Source organism: Geotrypetes seraphini, chromosome 15 (assembly GCF_902459505.1).
Source record: "Geotrypetes seraphini chromosome 15, aGeoSer1.1, whole genome shotgun sequence".
In the NCBI taxonomy this organism is placed as follows: Eukaryota; Metazoa; Chordata; class Amphibia; order Gymnophiona; family Dermophiidae; genus Geotrypetes; species Geotrypetes seraphini.
Genome location: NC_047098.1, coordinates 11,356,424 through 11,381,055, shown reverse-complemented (window position 1 = coordinate 11,381,055; position 24,632 = coordinate 11,356,424). Strand labels below are relative to the sequence as shown.

Below are 24,632 nucleotides of genomic sequence, written 5' to 3'. Positions count from 1 at the left end.
AGTTACTCTTGACTGGGCCACTCATTCTTCACGACAACGCTCACCCGCACATAGGGAATGTCGTCATTGAAAAACTACACGAAACTCCTCGACGGCTGATATCCAGTCGGGTTTTCAGGATTTCCCCAATGAATATGCATTGAAAGCAGTGCATGCAACTAGATCTCGTGCATATTCATTGGGGAAATCCTGAAAACCCGACTGGATTGCGGCCCTCAAGGAGGGACTTTGAGACCCCTGCTTTAAACCATAAACCAATCTATAACTAAATAAGGTGTAGATTAAACCGATTCTGTAAAAGTTGAGTGGTCAATATAACTCAATAACACAGTAAATGATGGCAGATAAAGACCTGCATGATCCATCCACTCTTCTCGGCAAGGTAGCCAGAGCCAAACCTACTGCTTTGTTTAGCTTACGCTCCTTCACGATTGAACACTGGCATCACAAGTAGAGGAGTAGGCAGTATGTTACCATACCTATCGCATATAAGCAGTTCTAATTGATGCAACAATACCACACTACCAGCAGGGTAGTGAGGGAAGGAGATGCCTTGCCATGTCGTGTGCTCCTGTTGTGCCCACCCTACCCCGTGTACCTCTTCAAATCTTCACCGGCAGCAAGCAGCAAATCGTACCTGCTGCTCGTATTAGTCTTAGCCTTCCCTCTGATGTCACTTCCTGGTCCCATGAGCAGGAAGTGACATCAGGAGAGCTGAGGACGGTACAAGGAGTCAGTAGGTGTTGGTACTTACTGCTAGTGAAGATTTGAAGAGGTAGGTGGGCAGAAGGCGATGAGGAGATGTACCAGTGCCTTGCCATGATGTTGCCTAGGGCAGTCCACCTCCTCGCCCACCCCCCCTCTCTACAGCACTGTACACCTCCATGCCATTAATCTGACAATTTCAAGCCAACAATCCATTCATATTGCTAATTAACAATATTTTACTCTCTGGTTTCAATCTTAAGATGTCTTCCTCACCCCCATGGAGATACATAACCCCCACGACTCATAGCATATGATATAAATACAATACCACTTAATCCTGATCCGTCTTTGCTATTTTCAGGACACAGACCTTAGAAGACTGCATGGCATTGGCCTCTCTTCCCAGCTGCTGGAGTAGCTGTCAAAGCCCACTCCAGCTTATCCTGGCTCGCCTTTGCCATTTTTGGGACACGAGCCAGAGCAGTCTTCTCCGTACTGGTCTTACTTCCTAAATTTGGGGTAGCTGTTTAAGCACCACTCATGCCCATCATTAATACATCAAAAGCCAAGACGTCTTTATTAGGCATCCCTTTTAGAACTCATCAGGACAAAAAAGTATACTTTCACGAAGGGCCTGATTCTATAAACGATGCCTACTGTGGTAGGTGCCTAAGGAAACAGCATCTTCTACATGTCATTCAAAGTTAAGCAGGCAAAAACAGAAGCAAACAAATCCTTTGCAGAGCAACACAAACAAAGTCACAGCAAAGGAGACGGAGACCAAGTGGACGATAATTGGATCAATTTATTGCACGATACAAAAAGGACTCAACACGATTCGTGTTTCTGCCAAAAGGCCTGCATGAGGAGTCTATAGGCTGGAACGATGGCTAATCTTCCAAACAGCTTTGATCACAATTATGAGCTGATGTGAAGTCGCAGGGATCACACAATCTTTCAAGTCGGCTAAGGCGTCAGATAAGTGTTAGTGAACACTTATTCCCCTGCCGCTCAGCTGTTCGGGCTTCCCCAAACCGGCTCTGCACGTGGGTGAGAACCGGTTTCTAAGTGAGCGGTTGGATGGGATTATGACTGTTTCTCCGCAAAACTCATTTGCATGGGCATCCGTTTGAACGTCGATCGCTGTTGAGAAATCAGCCCAAAAATCAGCCCACAGCGAACCCCGCAGGGTCTTAACGACCGTTTTTTTTTGTTTTTAGCCCTGAGAGTATTCTATGCGTTTCACGTGTCACTTGGTGACATGGCCATGGCCCACCCTGGCTCCTCCCACTTGAATGCCCCTTTGCAGTTACACACTAGACTGATTGCATGTATTTCCCCAGTTAGGCTAATATTTAGTAAAGAAAATTAGGCACCTACTGTACATTCTTTTGTCGAATAGTCTCCTATCGAACTCCTTGATATAGAATTGCCTTCTTCCAGCCTCTATTATTGTCGGATCATCATATTTTGAGATTGGTGGCACCATTTTTACTCTGCAGTAACCATGCTGAAAATAACGTGGTTATAAATATTAAACAGAAGAAGACATGAGCTGGGAAGCATCACAAGAACGCAGCGAAAATCATGTTTCTATTATTTATTTTTTGAAAGAAAGTTATTGACTAACTCTTCAAATTTTGGCTTGAAACAGTTTGCCTTGTACATATTATTGTATTCCTGCAGTCTGGAACCTCTTTGGAAAGGCTAAAGAGGTTGGGGCTCTTCGGCTCGAAAAATAGACGGCTGAGGGAGGATATGATTGAGGTCGACAAAATCTTGAGTGGGGTAGAGTGGGGTAAAAGTGAATTGATTCTTTACTCTTTCAAAAATAACAAAGACTAGGGCAGTGGTTCCCAACCCTGTCCTGGAGGACTACCAGGCCAATCGGGTTTTCAGGATTGCCCTAATGAATGTGCATGGAGCGGATTTGCATGCCTCTCACTTGCATTATATGCAAATCTCTCTCATGCTAGCCTGAAAACCCGATTGGCCTGGTGGTCCTCCAGGACAGGGTTGGGAACCACTGGACTAGGGGACACTTCATGGAGTTACTTAGAAATATTTTTTCACTCAGTAAATAGTGAAGCTCTAGAACTCATTGTCAGAAGATGTGGTAACAGCAGATAGCGTAACTGGGATTAAAGAAAGGTTTCAGCCATTTAATGAATCGGTAGCATGGAATGTTGCTATTATTTGGGATTCTGCCACGTAATTGTGACCTGGATTGGCCACTGCTGAAAATATGAACCATTGGTCTGATCCAGTATGGCTGTTATTCTTAGGTTATGTTCATAGAGACCCCATCACACCCAGTGGTGTAGCGAGGGAAAGAGGCCTCCGGGGCGGTGGTACCCCTCCCCACCCCCTACCTCCACGTGCTCCTTCCCCGCCCCCTCCTTTTGCATGTGTGCGTCACTTTCCCTTCCCCCATACTTTCGTAACGTTCCTGGCGCGAGCAGCAACCCCCAAGCTGTTGTCGCACCAGCGTCGGCTCTTCCTCTGATGCCTCTTCCTAGGCGCAGGTCCAGGAAGTGACATCAGAGGAAGAGAAGACACTTGTGTGACAGCAGGTTGGGGGTTGCTGCTTGTGCCAGGATCGTTACAGAGGTATGGGGGAAGGGAAGCGGCACACACGCGTGGCAATGGGGGCAGGGAAGGAGCGGGGGTAGAGAAGCGGACGGGTGCCTGCACCCTCACCAAGAAAGCGCCCAGGGAGGACCACTCCCACAGCCCCCCTTACTGCGCCAATGCTCACACCCTTTCCCCACACACAGCTACCTAAATTTCTCACAAATATTCAGAAACCTTGTTCTCCCCAAACATCTCCACTACACTCCCTCTGTAAATCTGTATTGGAAAGTGGTCCCAGAGCTATGTCTCTGCAAGCTTTCCTTGTTCCTAATACAACATAAGAACATAAGAATAGCCTTACTGGGTCATACCAATGGTCCATCAAGCCTGTTCTCATGGCGGCCAATCCAGGTCACTAGTACCTGGACAAAACCCAAGGAGTAGCAACATTCCAGCATCTCAAAGAATAGCAAGATTCCGGAACCCCAATGAGAGCAACATTCCAGAGCTGAGATTGTGATGTCATAATGCCTCATTCCTCAGTGCCAACCTCAGCAGTGATGTTACAATGGCTTGATTGTCCTATACTTGGCACAAGTAAGAGCATAAGAACAGCCATACTGGGTCAGACCAATGGTCCATCAAGCCCAGTAGCCCGTTTTCACGGTGGCCAATCCAGGTCACTAGTACCTGGCCAAAACCCAAAGAGTAGCAACAGTCCAGCATCTCAAAGAATAGCAAGATTCCGGAATCCCAAAGAGTAACAAAAGATTCTGGAACACCAAAGACTATCAACATTCCACGCTACCGATCCAGGGCAAGCTGTGGCTTCCTCCATGTCTTCCTCAATAACAGACTATGGACTTTTCCTCCAATAAATTGTCCATACCTTTCTTAAAACCAGCTACGCTATCCGCTCTTACCACAACCTCTGGCAACGCGTTCCAGAGCTTAACTATTCTCTGAGTGAAAAAAAATTTCCCCCTATTGGTTTTAAAAGTATTTCCCTGTAGTTTGTATATTTGAAATGCTACACAGCACACGGAGGGAACTGCTTTCTTTTAAAGATCATTTAAATGCACACCATGAGCTTCTTACATTTTTGCATAACTAAGCAGCTGGTTTGTTTTTTTTTGTCAACATATTCAGCTTCCTTTAGTGTTAAGTGAATTGTTAACCTTAACCTGCAGTAGAGGATTTCAAAATTGCTGCAGAAAATTGGCTTTGAAGTGCAATAAGAAATTATAAGTTATAAAATAACTTGTATACCTCTTATCTCTCCCTTGCCTACTACTCCTTGTTCTATTTTTTCAGGCTATAGTAAATGTCTGAGTTGATATTTTTAAAATGTACATGATTAATATAGTCTTTTAGAGAGCAATTCTATAGAGAGGGTGTCTGCCCTTAGGTGCCTTACATCTATCGGTAAAATACAGAAAACTGACGTTTATTCGAGTACATTATATCCATGTACAGTGGTACCTTGGTTTACGAGCATAATTCGTTCCAGAGGCATGCTCGTAAACCAAAACACTCGTATATCAACCCGTAAGAGTTAGTGTAAACTTGAACAATTTGTTCCACATCCCCAAAAACTTAATTACCATTAGGGACGCCTCCACCGCTGCCTCTGACAGAGACTTATCCACGCGGCTTCTCCAATTCTCCTCTTCTGCTGCTGTTTGCTGCCTCTCACTGCGGTTGGTGCTGGCTGTAAGCAAACCACCACCGCCGCCGCCACAGAGCCCGAATGGACACTGTTGGCTCTGCCGCTTCCGGACGCTGCCCCCCCCTCCCTCCCCCGGATGCCACTTCCCCCCCTCTGTTGGGACTCTCAGGTGCTGGCTCACTCCTGCCGGACGCACCCCGACTCCCATGCTCCACCCGTGGCCACCGGTGCTGCTATCGCCTCTTCCCCCCCCCCTTTCCGACTGGCCCTGTCCTTACCCGTGCACCGCCGGTGATAGAAAGTGCCTGCCGTCGGTCTGCTGCTGAGCCTTGAGCATCTGCGTATGCTCAGGCCTTCTGGATCTCACCCTCTCCAAGATTCTCATGAGATCTCGAGTCTCATGAGAATCTTGGTGAGGATGAGATCCAGAAGGCCTTGAGCATGCGCAGATGCACAAGGTTCAGCAGCAGACTGGCGGCAGGCACTTTCTAACTCCGGTGGTACATGGGTAAGGACAGGGCCGGTCGGTAGATGGGGAGGAGACGATCGTGAAGGGAGGGAGCAGCGCCGGTGGCCTCGGGGGGAGCAATACTATTGGTTCCCGCGGTCGGGTCGGGTCAGGTGGGGGCTCGCAAATCGAGTCAATGCTCGGTTTGCGAGTTACAGTTTGCTTGAGTGTTTTGCTCATCTCGCAAAACGCTCGCAAACCGGGTTCCTCGTAAACCGAGGTTTTACTGTATATATTACTACTACTAAGTAGTAGATTTAAATAGGAGAAAATATTTCTTCACACAATGTGTCATTAAAACTCGTCTCTTTTTGAAAATTTAAGACCCTTGTATTCAAAATCTTTCATCTAGAGCACGAAGTATGATTATTAATGTTTTACACTGAAGCTTTGGAAACATTCATTGCATCCCAATACCTGGTATTTTGTGTCATCTTCCATTCGGGGGGAAGGGAACTGGGGGGGTTGGAGTAGGATGGAATAGATCACATGGAAATGTATTACAATGTAATAAATTAATAATAAAAAGAATGGGGGGAGATAAGGGGGACGGGGAAGGGAATGGGGGAGTGGAGGGGGGGTTGAAATAGGTCATATGGAAATATATTTTGGAGGGATGATAGAAATATGTATGGAAATATCATAATTGCCAATTTAATTGTACAGTAATGCATATCTATTTGTATTATATTATTGTATATTTATTTGTTTCCTTCAATAAAATGTTATAAAGTAAACTCTGGAATTTGTTGCCAGAGAATGTGGTGAAATCAGTTAGCTTAGTGGGGTTTAAAAAGGTTTGGATCATTTCCTAAAAGAGACGTCCATAGGCCATTATTGACATGGCCTTGGGAAATCCACTGCTTATTCCTAGGATAAGCAGCATAGGATCTGCTTTGTTACTTGGGATCTAGCTAGGTACGTGGGACCTGGGTTGGCCACTGCTGGAAACAGGATACCGGGCTTGATGGACCTTCGGTCTGTCCCAGGATGACAATTCTTAGGTTATTACATGAGCCAAGCATAGGAGAATGAAGCCATTGTGACATCACTGATGAGGCTTTATGCTGGTCCTGTAATGGCTTTATGCAGTTGCGCCAGAGAAGAAGCTTCTGCCCGCACACATGCGACTTGCAGGCACAGGCAGGCTTCGCCAGCTTCAGTAAGTTTCTTTACTAACGCGCCGTGAAGGTAAGGGGGAGGGAGGGAGATAGATTTGGCCGTAGGTGGGGAGGGGGATGCGTGCGATCGGTGACCGCGCGCCTTCCCTCCCTTAAGTTTCTTTACTAACGCGCCGTGAAGGTAAGGGGGAGGGAGGGAGATAGATTTGGCCGTAGGTAGGGAGGGGGATGCGTGCGATCGGTGACCGCGCGCCTTCCCTCCCTTAAGTTTCTTTACTAACGCGCCGTGAAGGTAAGGGGAAGGGAGGGAGATAGATTTGGCCGTAGGTGGGGAGGGGGATGCGTGCGATCGGTGACCGCGCGCCTTCCCTCCCTTAAGTTTCTTTACTAACGCGCCGTGAAGGTAAGGGGGAGGGAGGAAGATAGATTTGGCCGTAGGTGGGGAGGGGGATGCGTGCGATCGTTGACCGCGCGCCTTCCCTCCCTTAAGTTTCTTTACTAACGCGCCGTGAAGGTAAGGGGGAGGGAGGGAGATAGATTTGGCCGTAGGTAGGGAGGGGGATGCGTGCGATCGGTGACCGCGCGCCTTCCCTCCCTTAAGTTTCTTTACTAACGCGCCGTGAAGGTAAGGGGGAGGGAGGGAGATAGATTTGGCCATAGGTAGGGAGGGGGATGCGTGCGATCGGTGACCGCGCGCCTTCCCTCCCTTAAGTTTCTTTACTAACGTGCCGTGAAGGTAAGGGGGAGGGAGGGAGATAGATTTGGCCATAGGTAGGGAGGGGGATGCGTGCGATCGGTGACCGCGCGCCTTCCCTCCCTTAAGTTTCTTTACTAACGCGCCGTGAAGGTAAGGGGGAGGGAGGGAGATTCTCGGGCCGCTGAAGGGCGGTGAGGTGACGAGAGGGAAGGTGGATGCTGCGGGGACTGTGACGGGGCGGTGAAGGGGACGGCGGGGATGGGGATGGGGCGGTGAAGGGGACGGTGGTCCGGTGACGGGGACAGGTTTTTTCCCCCATGTCATTCTCTAGTTGAGTAACAACAAAGAGGCACAACCAGTCACAACAGGGTTTGGATGGGGGACGCTCAGAATAAGTAATGGTACTAGCCTGAAGCAACTCCACTGAAGAAGTAAAGGGCGCTCTCAGTGTGAACCATCAGCAATGGGAGCAAAAGCTCCGATGCTTCACTTCCGGGCTGAGGCGGGAAGCCTCCACCACCACACCATCATTGAGCCCCCTATGTGTATGTAATAATGAAAACACCTACAATAAGGCCCTAAATAAATAATGTAATCCAAACAAACCCGTGAGCAATTTAAACTCAAACGGTGGAGATACAAACTGAGCGACCCCCACACAAACCCTGCCAGCCGAAACCCGCCAAGCTAACTACAAAGCAAAATCAAACCCTAATTAAACTAAATCAAAATTATACTTATCCAAACCAAACTGCCACAATGAAAGCGCCAGGAGCCGAAGTTCAACCAAGCTGGTTTCGGGGAGGAGCCCTTCTTCAGGAACCAGCCCCCGACCGCAAACCAAAAACAAAAAATGAAAAAAACGCCGAAAACAAAGCGGGACGGCTGGAGGGAGGGGTGACCGGGCGGGAGAGCACCCGCGCTTAAAAGGCGGACCAGGAATTACGTCACACACAACCCAACCAATCATACAGGACGCACAACGCGTCCTAAATCACTCATACAGGGGCGGGACAAAGAAAAAAGCCCCAAAACTAAAAAGAGAACACAGCGAGTTCCGTACAGTTATTCACACCCAAACATGCAAAAAACCACCCAGCACAGAAAACCTACACGAAAACACGGCACCCAGAAAGGATGGACGGGAACCCTATATAATGGTGTTCCACTCCACACTTTCATTAAGGCCATGGGGAACAACAGCTTGAAGTTGGAAAATCCAATATTGTTCCCTAAGATTTAGCTGAAATTGTTTATCCCCCCTGAAGTCCCAGGGAATTTGCTCCAGCACGAACCATGTGAGATCAGTAAACTGATGGCCAACTTCCAGACAATGAGGCACCAGAGGGGCGGCTAAAGATGCCGTTCTGATCCGACTCCTGTGTTCTTGAAGTCTTGTCCTGATCTTTCTACTCGTGCGCCCCACGTAGTGAAGCGCACAAGGACAGATGATAATATATACCACCCAAACAGAATCACAGGACGTTTGGGATCTAAGATGGTAAATGCGCTGCGTCCGGGGATGTTGCCATTGAGAAATGGATAAAGAAGACGCACACATGTCACAATGGCCACATGGACCATGCCTCCCCCCGGTGACAGCTCGGCCTTTAGTCGATAACAATTCCTTCAAATTTTTTGGACGGGAGAAAGCAATGCACGGAGCCTGGTTAAAAATGGAATGATGGTCCAAAACATGCCAGTGCTTTCTCACAATGCCGGCTACCTGGTGAGCTTGGTCAGAAAATGAAATGACACACACCTGCTGTTCCATGGGCGGCCTAATGGCAGGAGCCCGCAGAAGCTCAGGATTGGCATAACGAGCTCTGCGATAGGCTCTCTTGATGGTCCAGTCTGGATAACCGCGTGCCTTAAAGCGCTGCCATAACAGCTTGGCCTGAGTTCTGAACTCCCCTAGTGAGGAGCAGATTCGGCGGATCCTGAGAAATTGCCCCACAGGCACTGATTGACGCAGCCTGGCAGGATGACAGCTGGTGAAATGAAGATATGAGGTACGATCGGTAACTTTCCGAAAGACCGTAGTGACCAAACGCCCACCGGACTTGCTGACCATAGTGTCCAAATAGGTGACCCTGGCACCATCCACCGTAGCGGTGAACTTCAAGTGTCTATCCAATGTATTCAACCAGGTAAGGAATTCATCAAATCTGGCCTTGGTACCAGTCCACACCAGGAACACATCATCGATGTACCGGAGCCATGTACCAATATCCGACATCCACATAGATGGATATAACAGCTGTTCTTCGAAATTCGTAACATAGAGGTTGGCCACACTAGGGGCCATGGCCGTCCCCATGGCTACCCCGTGGGTCTGCAGATAAAATTCCCCTCTTACTTCGAAGAAGTTCCGCTGTAAAACCAAGGTAGCCAATTGCATTAGAAAAACCTTGGTTATACGATGATGGAAAAGCCCTTCAGATAACTGTTGTTCCACAATCTTCAGGGCCTCAGTCTGAGGGATATTGCAATATAGGGCTTCCAAATCCATAGTAACCAAAAGGTCGGTGTGTTGGACCTGGATGGACTCAATTTTATTCAAAAAATTGGTGGTATCCAATACAAAGGAACGTGCCTGGGCAACCCTGGGTTTCAGGAAGTGATCGACCATTTTGGACAGGGGCTCAAGAATGGTCCCACAAAGGGAGACTATGGGCCTACCCGGAGGGTTGGAAAGTGTTTTATGAATTTTGGGTACCGTGTAGAAGCGAGGGCTGCGACTGGGAGGTTGGGATAGATATCTGGCTTCGGATTGAGTAATGATATTGTCCAAGAGCGCCTCCTGAACCAAGTTTGCTATTTCCATACGCAAACCGGGAGAGGGATCCCTCTCCAGTTTAGTATACCAGTCCGCGTTGGAAATGTGAGTCGCCACCTGGGCGTCATATTGGGCAGTGGACTGAACAACCACCGCCCCGCCCTTATCGGCGGGTTTAATATCCAAGTCAGGGGCGTTCTTGAGAGCCTCCAGAGCAAGCCGTTGGCCCTTAGTAATGTTGACATAATGATGGGTAGAACGAATTAATTAAGTTGGAATTAATGGGTAAAAAGAATTAATTAAGTTGGATTTACACAGTATGTCTTTGGTGGAGTATATAAAGAATCACTACATTCCGCGGGGTTTGCGGGTTCACAAACCCCCTGGTATGTTCACCAATAGGGACCCCTTTCTCCATAAATGGGCTGCTATTCTCAACAAGTGCTCTTTGGATCTGATGGGGTTGTTGATTGACACCATCCAGGAAGTATCTCAAGAGGTTCAGGCACAAAGTGTTGAGATACAGACCAAATTAACCACTGATCCCAATACATCTCCACTGTTTGCTCAATGTTTGCCTGATTTACAGGCGTTTCATGAACAATATCGTAGCAAGATCAAACAGGGGAAAATCAATAAATTTCACAGGGATGCGGAGGACTACGCATCCGGGTATGTGTATGCTTGGATGCAGCCCCAGGGGTCTTCCTCTTCCGCTGCAGCACAGCAGGTTAACACCTACCCCACTTACCCGTCGGAGGACAGTTCCTCCAACAGTGATTCCAGTGGACGTAGTTCTTATATGGGGTCAGCGCGTTTTTTAGGTCGGGGATCCAGAAGAGGTCCAAGAAGACGGTCTCGGGGCCGCAGGGGCTACCCGGACCGCAATACAGTGCAAAACATCCCAGTGACCCGCTCGCAGGCAGCGAGGGGTCCCTAGTGGTCAACATATCAGGGGTTCCTCTTTCTGAAGCACAGACTCAATTATTAGAGAAGGGGCTTTCGTTCGTTCCTACCACTGCTTTAGATTTGTTTACTGCACATCGGGATATGGCACGGTTTGTCCGGGGCCTCCAGATCAAGCTGTTTTTCTCTACTCAGGAGGGCTCCCGGGATGATTCCCTTTTCAGGGTCAAATCCCATTGGATCCCCCCGGGGCCTATTGATGCTCACATCAAAGTATTTCGGGACCTGGTTCTACGTGATATAGACCAGCTCCCGAATGCACGTTCTACCCATCATTATGTCAACATTACTAAGGGCCAACGGCTTGCTCTGGAGGCTCTCAAGAACGCCCCTGACTTGGATATTAAACCCGCCGATAAGGGCGGGGCGGTGGTTGTTCAGTCCACTGCCCAATATGACGCCCAGGTGGCGACTCACATTTCCAACGCGGACTGGTATACTAAACTGGAGAGGGATCCCTCTCCCGGTTTGCGTATGGAAATAGCAAACTTGGTTCAGGAGGCGCTCTTGGACAATATCATTACTCAATCCGAAGCCAGATATCTATCCCAACCTCCCAGTCGCAGCCCTCGCTTCTACACGGTACCCAAAATTCATAAAACACTTTCCAACCCTCCGGGTAGGCCCATAGTCTCCCTTTGTGGGACCATTCTTGAGCCCCTGTCCAAAATGGTCGATCACTTCCTGAAACCCAGGGTTGCCCAGGCACGTTCCTTTGTATTGGATACCACCAATTTTTTGAATAAAATTGAGTCCATCCAGGTCCAACACACCGACCTTTTGGTTACTATGGATTTGGAAGCCCTATATTGCAATATCCCTCAGACTGAGGCCCTGAAGATTGTGGAACAACAGTTATCTGAAGGGCTTTTCCATCATCGTATAACCAAGGTTTTTCTAATGCAATTGGCTACCTTGGTTTTACAGCGGAACTTCTTCGAAGTAAGAGGGGAATTTTATCTGCAGACCCACGGGGTAGCCATGGGGACGGCCATGGCCCCTAGTGTGGCCAACCTCTATGTTACGAATTTCGAAGAACAGCTGTTATATCCATCTATGTGGATGTCGGATATTGGTACATGGCTCCGGTACATCGATGATGTGTTCCTGGTGTGGACTGGTACCAAGGCCAGATTTGATGAATTCCTTACCTGGTTGAATACATTGGATAGACACTTGAAGTTCACCGCTACGGTGGATGGTGCCAGGGTCACCTATTTGGACACTATGGTCAGCAAGTCCGGTGGGCGTTTGGTCACTACGGTCTTTCGGAAAGTTACCGATCGTACCTCATATCTTCATTTCACCAGCTGTCATCCTGCCAGGCTGCGTCAATCAGTGCCTGTGGGGCAATTTCTCAGGATCCGCCGAATCTGCTCCTCACTAGGGGAGTTCAGAACTCAGGCCAAGCTGTTATGGCAGCGCTTTAAGGCACGCGGTTATCCAGACTGGACCATCAAGAGAGCCTATCGCAGAGCTCGTTATGCCAATCCTGAGCTTCTGCGGGCTCCTGCCATTAGGCCGCCCATGGAACAGCAGGTGTGTGTCATTTCATTTTCTGACCAAGCTCACCAGGTAGCCGGCATTGTGAGAAAGCACTGGCATGTTTTGGACCATCATTCCATTTTTAACCAGGCTCCGTGCATTGCTTTCTCCCGTCCAAAAAATTTGAAGGAATTGTTATCGACTAAAGGCCGAGCTGTCACCGGGGGGAGGCATGGTCCATGTGGCCATTGTGACATGTGTGCGTCTTCTTTATCCATTTCTCAATGGCAACATCCCCGGACGCAGCGCATTTACCATCTTAGATCCCAAACGTCCTGTGATTCTGTTTGGGTGGTATATATTATCATCTGTCCTTGTGCGCTTCACTACGTGGGGCGCACGAGTAGAAAGATCAGGACAAGACTTCAAGAACACAGGAGTCGGATCAGAACGGCATCTTTAGCCGCCCCTCTGGTGCCTCATTGTCTGGAAGTTGGCCATCAGTTTACTGATCTCACATGGTTCGTGCTGGAGCAAATTCCCTGGGACTTCAGGGGGGATAAACAATTTCAGCTAAATCTTAGGGAACAATATTGGATTTTCCAACTTCAAGCTGTTGTTCCCCATGGCCTTAATGAAAGTGTGGAGTGGAACACCATTATATAGGGTTCCCGTCCATCCTTTCTGGGTGCCGTGTTTTCGTGTAGGTTTTCTGTGCTGGGTGGTTTTTTGCATGTTTGGGTGTGAATAACTGTACGGAACTCGCTGTGTTCTCTTTTTAGTTTTGGGGCTTTTTTCTTTGTCCCGCCCCTGTATGAGTGATTTAGGACGCGTTGTGCGTCCTGTATGATTGGTTGGGTTGTGTGTGACGTAATTCCTGGTCCGCCTTTTAAGCGCGGGTGCTCTCCCGCCCGGTCACCCCTCCCTCCAGCCGTCCCGCTTTGTTTTCGGCGTTTTTTTCATTTTTTGTTTTTGGTTTGCGGTCGGGGGCTGGTTCCTGAAGAAGGGCTCCTCCCCGAAACCAGCTTGGTTGAACTTCGGCTCCTGGCGCTTTCATTGTGGCAGTTTGGTTTGGATAAGTATAATTTTGATTTAGTTTAATTAGGGTTTGATTTTGCTTTGTAGTTAGCTTGGCGGGTTTCGGCTGGCAGGGTTTGTGTGGGGGTCGCTCAGTTTGTATCTCCACCGTTTGAGTTTAAATTGCTCACGGGTTTGTTTGGATTACATTATTTATTTAGGGCCTTATTGTAGGTGTTTTCATTATTACATACACATAGGGGGCTCAATGATGGTGTGGTGGTGGAGGCTTCCCGCCTCAGCCCGGAAGTGAAGCATCGGAGCTTTTGCTCCCATTGCTGATGGTTCACACTGAGAGCGCCCTTTACTTCTTCAGTGGAGTTGCTTCAGGCTAGTACCATTACTTATTCTGAGCGTCCCCCATCCAAACCCTGTTGTGACTGGTTGTGCCTCTTTGTTGTTACTATTATAGGATTTTTGGCATATTCATTGAGTGTATTGTTGCGTGGATTCTCTAGTTGAGAGCATTCTGCCACGTGTTCCATCTCGTCCGCTTCGATCTGCAGAACAATTAGAGCTGCAAATTCCATCCGTAAAAGAGCTGATGCTAACAATGTCTAGGGTTAGTATATTCTATTGCATAGGGCCTAGGGAATGGAACAGTCTCCCTGAGTACATTCGCCGGCAACAGAATATGCAGAATTTTAAAAGACTGCTTGAACGGCATCATTTTTTGCCAAATGAAATACAGGGTATGAGACTGTGTTGTTAATAAGGAAGAGATGATGACAGTAAGGTGCTGGTTGCCTATGTATTTTATTGTTTGTGTTTTGGCTTTGTGGTGTTAATAATGTCTTGCATTGTGCGTGTACTAGAGAATGACACGGTGACAAAATTCATCACCGTTCCCGTCCCCGCGGATAACCGCGGGAAATAATCCCATGTCATTTTCTAGTGTCTATTTCAACCTCATTCCTTCTACACCAGCATTCTTCAAAGCAAAGCTTGAGGGTCAGTGGTTGTGGCCATTCATACTCTGATTCTTATGTGAGCCAAGGATAACGAAGCCATTGTGACATCACTGATGTGATTGGCTCTTAGGCACTGGTGGAATGAGGCATTATGACATCACAATATCTGCTCTGGATACCAGAGACTGTCATTCTGTAGTGTCTATTTCAACCTCAGTCCTTCTACACCAGCATTCTTCAAAGCAAAGCTTGTGGGTCAGTGGTTATGGCCATTCATACTCTGATTCTTCCCTCTCTCCTTAAAGAATGACATGAAGATGGTTTCCCGTGGCTATCCGCGGGATGGGAACGGTGATGAATTTTGTCACTGTGTCATTCTCTAGTGTGTACGTATTGTCAATTTTGCATGCATTTTTGTAATGATGTAATTTATTGTTGATTTTGGATGTAATTTTGTAACCCGCCCTGGGTAAGGGCGGGATATAAATAAACCAAATCGACCCAAACTCACCTTGAGCTACTCCTGAAAAATGAGTCAATACATTACAGACCTTAAAACATCAAGGTAACCCTGTGAATAATGGGGGGTGGGGGGGGGAAATGAGGTTTTATTATTTTTCTGTCGCTGACCAGGGCCAATGCAAGGGTACTGGACAACCTAGGCGAATATTCAGCCTTAGCCCCTCCCCCCTTAAGATTTTGATAAATTTAAATCGTGATCATCCCACCACCTCTCCTACAACAATCCTGTAAAGATGAAGAACTGGACATCAGACTTTTAAATTCTTTGCTTTTAGGGCTTTCTTTTTTTTTGGGGGGGGAGGGCGTAATATCTTCTTATGAGGTTACTAAGAGTTGTTAACCCCCAATAGGGGTAAATACAAGTTACATACCCTGGTACTGATGTGTATTCTTTGTTTGTTTTTATAGATGTCTATATGTTGGGTTGGTGGTACCTCCCATATACACCTACATTCACTGCCCTCACCGACTTTGGGGACTTTACAAGCCTAGGCCTTTGACAGCTTGTCTGGGGGTGGTGTGCAGAAGTGGGTTGCTTGTATTGGCAAATGGGGATCAATGGGAGGGGTGGGGTTGTATTGTTCCACTAAACTGTGTTTGATGGCTATAGTTCCTAGACTGTAGGAGTTTGGTTGTTGCCTATGGTGCCTGTTTTGCTGTTTATCGTATTGTAATTATTGCTTGTCTTCAATAAATTTGTTTTGAACCTAAATCCTTTGCGTTGTATATGTAGGTGTTTCCATTCTCCATACTGGTGGCTCCTTGAATTTGTAGCTTTGAAGATCTGTTTTGTTTTGACTCATGCTGTGCTGTACTGCCCCTCAGAAGTTGTTGCCCTAGGCAATTGCCTATTATTGACCAGTGGTTGGGCCAGCCTTCTTAATGACTCCCGCTGGTGCTCCATTTCTTGTTTTACAGTAGACTCTCGGTTAACCGGAATTCAATTAACCAGAACTCGCAACAACCAGAAACTACATTTATCCGGCATCTATCAATCCCCATGGGTGCTGGTTAACCGAGAGTCTACTGTGTATTTCTTTTATTTCTTTATTTTTTTTCTTGTCCGGTTTCAATAAATTTCATTTTGGTTTCAGGCCACAGAATGGTTCCATGATCCTCTACAACAGGAAGAAGGTGAAATACAGGAAGGATGGATACTGCTGGAAAAAGAGGAAAGATGGGAAAACGACACGGGAAGACCACATGAAACTGAAGGTTCAGGGAGTGGAGGTAGGGAAGAAAGTGATTATTTTTCTTCTGTTTTTAAGATGCGACTTCCCGAGCTACCAATCAAATATCATTTGTACCTATATAGGTTGGGGAGAGAAAGAAGGCTCTTATAGCATACTCTGCAGGCTTCCTATTGTAGGACTGTAAGATACCCAGGTACCCAGTTCAGGAGGGAGATTTTGGGCCAGTAATGGATTTATGACAACTTTGTCCTGATACTTGATAGGCATTGATTTATTTTAAAAACTTGTAGCCAACCTAAGCCTAGTAGGTTCCAAAATACAATACATTCACGGGAAACAACATCACCAATAGCCAGTGATAACATTACAAATATACTGCTATATGTCAACAATCCAGATATGCTACTATATAGCAAAGGTCCCTTCATATAGTATTTGCATATACATATATTGAATGGTCCATCCAATCTGCCCAATGGTCACACTCATTATACTGTATATTCATGGTTAAATTGTCTTTTCTTTAGTATTTCTGGGCAATAGACCATAGAAGTCCACCCGGGTTCTCCCACTGCTGGAGTTGCCATGGACGCCCCACTCTAGCCTATCCTAACCATTCTGTCACTGGAGCTCTATCAAAGCTCATCCCAAACCAAATCACCATATACGGGACACAGACCGTGCAGGATTGCCCAGTACTGGCCTTAGTTTGTTTTACAGCAAAAAAAACCCCTCAGATGTTGTAAAGACCAACAATAGTTGAACAAAACACTTTTACAATAATGAAATGCGGTGTTTCAGATGGTTATATCAATAGCACCACAGCACAAGGCAGAAAATCATTTCTAGCGGAGGAAAAGCCTCAGACAGGGGCTCTCCCACCTCCACAATGGTGGAATGGCGGTGGTGGAGCGTTCACTTCACTGGCTAAAAAACCTCCTTTGAATGAACCAAACACTGTGCTCTATTGGATTTAACTTTAAAAAAATAGGTGTACCGATCAAAGAAAGACAAGATAAGTTGAATTTTTCATCTACCTTATAATTAACAATATATATATTTTTTTAAGTTAAATCCAATAGAGCACAGTGCTTGGTTCATTCAAAGGAGGTTTTTTAGCCAGTGAAGTGAACGCTCCACCACCGCCATTCCACCATTGTGGAGGTGGGAGGGCCCCTGTCTGAGGCTTTTTCCTCCGTTAGAAATGATCTTCTGGCTTGTGTTGTGGTGCTAGTGATATACCATCTGAGAGTGTTTTGTTCAACTTAGTTTGTTTTACACCCTTTATTTTCTAATTAGAGGCCCTCTGTGTTCATCCATTTACACCTTGGCGAGAAGGTTGATGTGTTTCCTAAAACACACAAAAAAGCTTTCATAAATACATGTGTTTTTAAACATTTCTTAAAACTGTCGCGATCTACTACTCATCCACAAATGGCCAGGTAATTTGTTCCAAAAGGATGCAACCTACCACCGAAATAGCTGTGGTCCTCCACCTTCATTCCTGCCACTGGGGGAGCTATTTCAATAGCACATTTTCAACAGCAAGAGACAGGCAAGTTCTGCAGGACTCCAGACCTACCTGTCCCTAGTGATTGAAAACGTGATATTGAAACATCACCTCCCAATGGCAGGAATGAGGTTGGAGGACTCCTGCACAGCTTAGAAGGAACATTGATAATAGGAGCAGCATTCACTGACTTCGATGAGTAGAATTAGAGATGTCAGTTAGCACACCGACTTGGGATAGAAGTTCGAAACCAGGACTGGCCAAAAACTCTCCCTCCTGGATTATTTGACTGCTCCATAAGATATTTGCCTATTGTATCTACCCTGTGCTAAGGTATGCAAGTGTGGCTAAATTTGTATACAGTTAATATATTCAGCCAGCAGCGGTCAGTTCTTTAAATGTTGACTGCTGCTGGCTGACTTGTGCACTGAATATGTAGCTAGGTTTTTCATTGGCTTGCTTAGTGAGAACCTCTTCTGCCTAGTGAAATGGCTTTGAATATCACTCCTATATTGTTTGCAGGGGTTTACTTTTGCATTTACAAGCTCCTAGACCGCTACTAATGACTGGGGAGTCAATTCAGAGCGGTTTACACGAGCTTCTGTAATGGTGGTACAATACGTGAGCTTCTGTAATGGTGTTACAATACAGAGTTATTGTGGGAGTTTTTTAGATGGTTTTCAATACAGACACGTTTATATCATAATCAATTATCCTATGTATATGTACACATTTATAATGGTCATGAAGTGTAATTCTGCATCTGAAGCTTTGAAAGACATTCTGCGGCTGATTCTGTAAGCGTCGCCTGCCGCGACGGGCACCTACGAAACTGGCGCCTACTGCGTGCCAAATCACAGACAGGCGTCGCGTACAGAATCACGGCTACCAAGGACCCTAGGCGCCAGGGTTTTTCAGGCCTACATTTCCGGCATCTAAGGTCCTTGCAGAATCGCAGTCAGCGGTGCCTTGTGATGCCCGAAGGCCGGCGCTGCCCTTAAACATGCCCACTTCCGGGTTTTGCCATCACTAGACGCCGCTAGGCGCCATGGACCCAGGCGCTGGTCCAGGAGACCGTACGTTAAGCGGTAATAAGACGCCCTACCACTGCCTAACTTGATTGATTGTTTTAATTGCTTTAATCGGCATAGTAATTGACCGTGCCGTTGAAAGCCAATTAAAAACTCGTTAAAAAATTGCATGTGCCGGGTGGTGCCTGCTAGAATAGGCATCGCAATCGCATCTACAGCAAGGCGCCCAAAGTCAAAGAAGGCGTGGTTAGGGACAGAAATCGCAATTCTTTAAGCAGCGCCTAAGTGTGATGGACACATGGCCGTTGCCTTTTTTTTGTAGGCGGCTGCCGATTTCAGTGCCGTTTACAGAATCCGACCTTTAGAGGAATGAGTGTGTTTTGGTCCTACACGGCGTCGGCGGTTAGCAGGGGGCTGTGCAGGAGCGTGAAAGGCCGGCTGCTGAACCTCCCGCTGAAATGACCTCGGCGCCCACACAGCTGCTGAATCCAAAGGGCAGCGAATGTTCCGTAGACAACCTCGAGAGAGAATGTTAGACGCAACATGAAATGGCCCCAAATGGGGATCTTACGGAGAGAGCAAAGCGCTACGGGTTAAAGCGATGGAATGCAAATTCACGGGCAAACAATCCCTTCAAATAATATGCATGCAAATTTTCGATAGACTGTTGAAACGTAATAACGGGGGCATCGGTAATCGTGTTCTATTCATTGTTGTAATTGCTACACCAGATGAAAAGTGTTCATTTCTTAGCTGTGCAAATTGCTCATGAAGAATCAACCGCAAGAGGAAACTTTCCGTTTGATGTTATGTGTGTTCGGTACGTGAGAAGATTGAATTCTGGCTGTGCAAATGTGAAAACGCTGCTTTCAAATTGTCCAGGGGTTACCCTATCTTATTATCTTGCCACTACTGAATCACATTCGGTCTGTGCTCTACTGTGTGAACCAGTCTAGCAGGCAGTCTGGATATTACTTGTAGATCATGCATTCTCGATATAGCAAGGGGTGCGATAATTACCAGTTAGTTACCCCAGAAAAAGCAATATATTTTGTTTTTCTTCTTCTCGTACTGCACCTCTGGTATTTTAGCTGAGGATGAATAGATCCGAGCAAAGCAGACCGTTGAGCTCAATGTATTGTTCTTTGGGGCTCAAGTTTTAAGTTAGACTATTTGTTTGGGGTTTTTTCTTTGTTTTTATTTTGCACATTAATTGTGTACTCTCTGGCAATAAAAGCTGCATCAAATAGATTTTATTATTTTGTGTTTCAGTTGCTACCAGGAGAGACATAACTTTCTTTTATTTTTGTTGCCTAGAATAATAATATCGTAACCTGATGAAAATAAAAATAGTGTTTGAAATTTACATGGTAGGAGGGTAATTCTTAAAAGATCACCTAAAGTAGGTGCACCAAGTGCAAATTGTGTCGTAAGGGGGAGGATTTTCAACATGGGCTATCAATAAATTGTGAGTCTACCAGGGACAGAGAAGTTTTTATTTGCATATACCCCCTCCAACCCCCCCTTTTATAAAACCGTGAAAGCGGATTTAAGCATAAGCTGGTGCGCTGAATTCTCTGTGCTGCTCCCGACCGGTGCGGAGCATTCAGTACGCCGGCCTGCGCTAAGAACCGCTTTTGCGGTTTTGTAAAAGGGGTGGGGGTGGGGGGGGATAAGGTGTACAGAGCTGTGTATCTCTAGTAGCGCTATAGAAATGATTAGGAGTAGTATTTTTACCTCCAACTTGTGCTATTTTAATACGGGTCCCGATCAGTGGCGTAGCGAGGGTAAGAGGCGCCCGGGGGGCGACCCCCCCCATGCCGCAGGTGCCCCTTCCCTTCCCCCATACCTCAATAACTTTCCTGGTGCGAGCAGCATTGCAGACTTACCGCCTGCATCGGCTCTCCCTCTGGCGTCCCTTTCCTAGGCGCAGGACCCGGAAGTGCCATCCGAGGGAGAGCCGACGCTGGTGCGAGTAGCAGGTTGGCGTTGTTGCTCGTGCCGGCGAAGAGCTAGAGGTACAGTGGGGGGGGGGGGGTGAAATGAAGGTCCATGCGCGGCTGGGGGGGTGAGAAGTGGGAAGGTGTGGGAAGGCAGAAAGGAGGGGTACCAGCATCCCCACCAAGAAGGTTCTCTGCCCGCTTTACTACACCACTGGTTCCGATAAGACCTAGTGTCTAACTGGAGTTAACAGTAAAATATTATGTCTTAACAGTAACCCATGCTGATGCCAACCCCACCCCGTAGTGAGAGGCCTAAGGTTAGGGTTACCAGACGTCTGGATTTCTCCGGGCAAGTACCTCCCTGCCTGACAAGAGCAGGGGGGCGGGGCTAGGGCAGGGATGGGCAGAACTAGGCGGGGCTAGGGGGGTCCGGATTTTCCGAACGGAAAATCTGGAAACCCTACCCAAGGTCCTAAGAAATGCCAGAGAGAGAAGAAAGATGTGAACTTTGACTCTCTTGCTTCGCAGCCTATTGATCTAACTAGATGGGACATTCTTTCTCTAGGTTTCTCTTTTTGCCACAAACCCAATAAGTGCACAAAAAAAAAAAAGTCACTTCAAGGCCCGGTTAACGTTTCTGGTGCACAGGGCAGGATTAACCAATAGGCCCAGTAGGCACGTGCCTAGGGCCCGAAATGGTCAGGGGGGCCCGATGAAGGAGGGCATCAACATTGTTTTTTCCAAACGGTGATGGGCCCCTCCAGCGTCGATCGGCAATGCGCCCCCCCCGATCAGCAAAGCAGCCCCCCCCCATCAACAACGCAGCTTCCTGTTTCCGCCTGGGCACATGGTGGGGTGGGGCGGGGCAGGGGGGCCCAGTGTACTTGTGTGCTTAGGGGCCCTCGACAAATTAATCCTGCCCTGTTGGCGCATGGTGTTTGTAAGTAGCAGGAAACAGCAAACCCTCAGTCCGATATTGTTTTCCATCCGGTCACTTCTCTGCAAAGGATCCTGCCCTCTGCACGTCCAGATAACAGGACAAGAGGCTGAATACAAACAACAAAAACCCTTTAGTGAAGCATCTCTTCCCCACCTTGTCTTGCCTTACTTTTTTTTCTTTCTGTGAAAGCCGGTATCTTAGTCTAGGTTGTGTCTATAAAGCACTGGCGGCAGAAAAAAGGTAGGTTGGTATTTTAAGGCCTTCTTGTGATGTCCTTGCCTAAGCTCCTTTAATTCATTCCTTCTAAGCAATCAATACACAAGGCACCCAGGTGTTAATCTCTCAAACTGCTGAACAGCCATTATAGAAACGGGCTTCAGTCCAGCCCAGGCATTCCTGAATTTCCAAGGGGCTGGGAAAAAGAGGGATTATTCAGTAGCAGCCTTGCTTCCGATTGAAGTCGGCCCCTTTGATAATGCGGGTGGTCATAAACTGGCCATGAGTACATCTAACGCCCTGTGCCTTTAAGGGGTTGTCTCAGATGGGACATAATTGAAACCGCTTTGATGGTGTTCGTGGGAAGCAAGATATCAAAGTTAAAAATCAAAAATTGCCAAACTATTAGGACTGCACTGTTTTGCCTCTCGCATGCAGCCTGAGGGACGATCACCAGGGAATGCCTGTTTATAATTTTAAAAAACCCAAACTCCAAACTCTACAGAATACGGCCATTAGATTAAGAACATAAGAATTTGCCTCCGCTGGGTTAGACCAGAGGTCCATCCCGCCCAGCGGTCCGCTCCCGCGGCGGCCCCTCAGGCCTATCACCTGTGCAGTGGTCCCTGACTATTCCTATAACCTAGCTCAACTCCTATTTGTACCCTTCAATCCCTTTATCCTCTAGGAACCTATCTAAACCTTTTTTGAAGCCGTGTAACGTGCTCTGGCCTATCACGGCCTCTGGAAGCGCGTTCCATGTGTCCGCCATCCTCTGGGTAAAAAAGAACTTCCTAGCGTTTGTTCTAAACCTGCCCCCTTTTAATTTCTCCGAGTGCCCTCTTGTACTTGTGGTTCCCCACATCGTGAAGAATCTGTCCCTGTCTACCTTTTCTATGCCCTTCAGGATTTTGAAGGTTTCTATCATGTCTCCTCTAAGTCTCCGCTTCAGACTGAAGAAAAGTGATGAGATTATAGCTTACCTATGTAAACTGCACTGGCTACCTATAGAAGGGAGAATACTTTATAAATTCTGTTGTATACTATTTAAAATATATTTTGGAGAAACTCCAGATTATATGCCTCAACTCTTTAATTTTTCTAATAATCCATCTTTTCATTTATTTATTTATAGATTTAGATAATTACAATATCAAATAATACAAAATAAGAAAAGGTCTTCCTTGGAAATTAACATTACATTATCATTCATACAAAATTCCTTTCTAAGCCCACATTAATGGAGAGACATGATACATTTTCGACAAAACAAATTATAAAGAAAAAAAGAAAAGGAAATAATTCACGATTCACCCTCGATAATCCTAAACCATTCCTTACTTTTATAGGGATTCTTAATTTCCCTCCTCTTATTTCTCAGTAGTGAAACTTAACTCTTAAATACTAACTCATTTCTGTTCTCGAGCAATTAGGAATTGTTGCAGTTGTGTGGGATCCCCAAAAACATATTCAACGTCTTGCAACTTGACAAGACATTTACATGGCAATTTTAGGTAAAAGGATGCTTCTAGAGCTAATACTCTAACTTTTAATTTCAGAAATTCTTTTCTCTTTAATTGAGTAGCTCTAGAGACATCTGGAAAAATTCTAACCAAATCTCCTCAAAATTTTGTTAACCATCTTTGAATCTGAGAAATAATAACACTTTTCGGTATCCAGTCATTATGAATTTCAGATAGACCAGATCTTTTAACTCCACATGGGCTTATCAAGCAGCAAAACTTTGGAAAAATGTACTGACTAATATTAACCAGCCATCCAATTTTAAGATTTTCCAAAAAGACCTAAAGACCTGTCTATTTCAGGGATGTATTATTAATACCGTATTTGCCGGCGTATAAGACGACTGGGCGTATAAGATGACCCCCCAACTTTTACAGTTAAAATATAGAGTTTGTTATATACTCGCCATATAAGACTACCTCTTCTTCCGCACACCTTCTGCACAACAAATACAACTTAAAAGAACATCAGAATTTATTTCAACAATTTTAATTAATTCACTAAAGCTGAATAGAACAATAAACCCATGGGAGCTGCCATGCTATTTTTTTTCTAAACTGTTAACCAAACTGAAACTGTCAATGATAGAAGGAAGATAACACATAGAGGGAGAGAGCAAGTGCCGGGCAAGTCCCTAGCAAGTTTGCTGGCATGACAGTTTCCCTTTAAAAGCCTTCAAAAGCCTCCTGTTCGCCCCCGCAACTTCCTTAAGGGCTAGACTCCACACACGGCCGCATGTGCGAGAGACGTAGTAAAGAGAAAAGGGGTGGGGCCAGAGCGCCGCTGCTTCCCGCTGCGCAGGATGAAGGAGCTGGCACCCTTGTCACACTGATGTCCCGCCATGGCCCTGCTGATGTCCCGGCAGGTTTACTAGTACCGTAAGGAGGTAAGGAAGGAAATGTTAGGGCATGTAAAGTAAGGGCATGTAAACAGTACCCGGCGTATAAGATGACCCCCGACTTTGGGGAGGATTTTAAGGTACTGAAAAGTCGTCTTATACGCCGGCAAATACGGTAATTCCTAAATATTATAATATTATTTAATAATTTGTATCTTCACAATTATTTATGTAAACTGCTGTGAGCTTCATGGAGATATTGGCGGTATATAAATAATAATAATAAATAATTTATTTTTATATACCGCCATACCCGAGAGTTCTAGGCGGTTCACCACAATTAAGCATGATACAGATTGTATTGTATTATATTATGGGCTCCTTTTACAAAGGCGCGCTAGCGGTTTTAGCGCACGCTAA

The 24,632-nt window shown here is 46.4% G+C and overlaps 1 protein-coding gene across 7 annotated transcripts in view; it reads left to right on the top strand.

Annotated features, from left to right (window-relative positions):
- Nucleotides 1-24,632, top strand: part of CAMTA1 (calmodulin binding transcription activator 1) — a 1,525,397-nt gene that overhangs the window by 471,479 nt on the left and 1,029,286 nt on the right. For all 7 annotated transcript variants that reach the window (XM_033922054.1, XM_033922049.1, XM_033922047.1 and 4 more), the window contains one exon: nt 16,112-16,247. In XM_033922054.1, the coding sequence (XP_033777945.1) occupies nt 16,112-16,247 (136 nt within the window). The remainder of the gene's footprint in view (nt 1-16,111; nt 16,248-24,632) is intronic.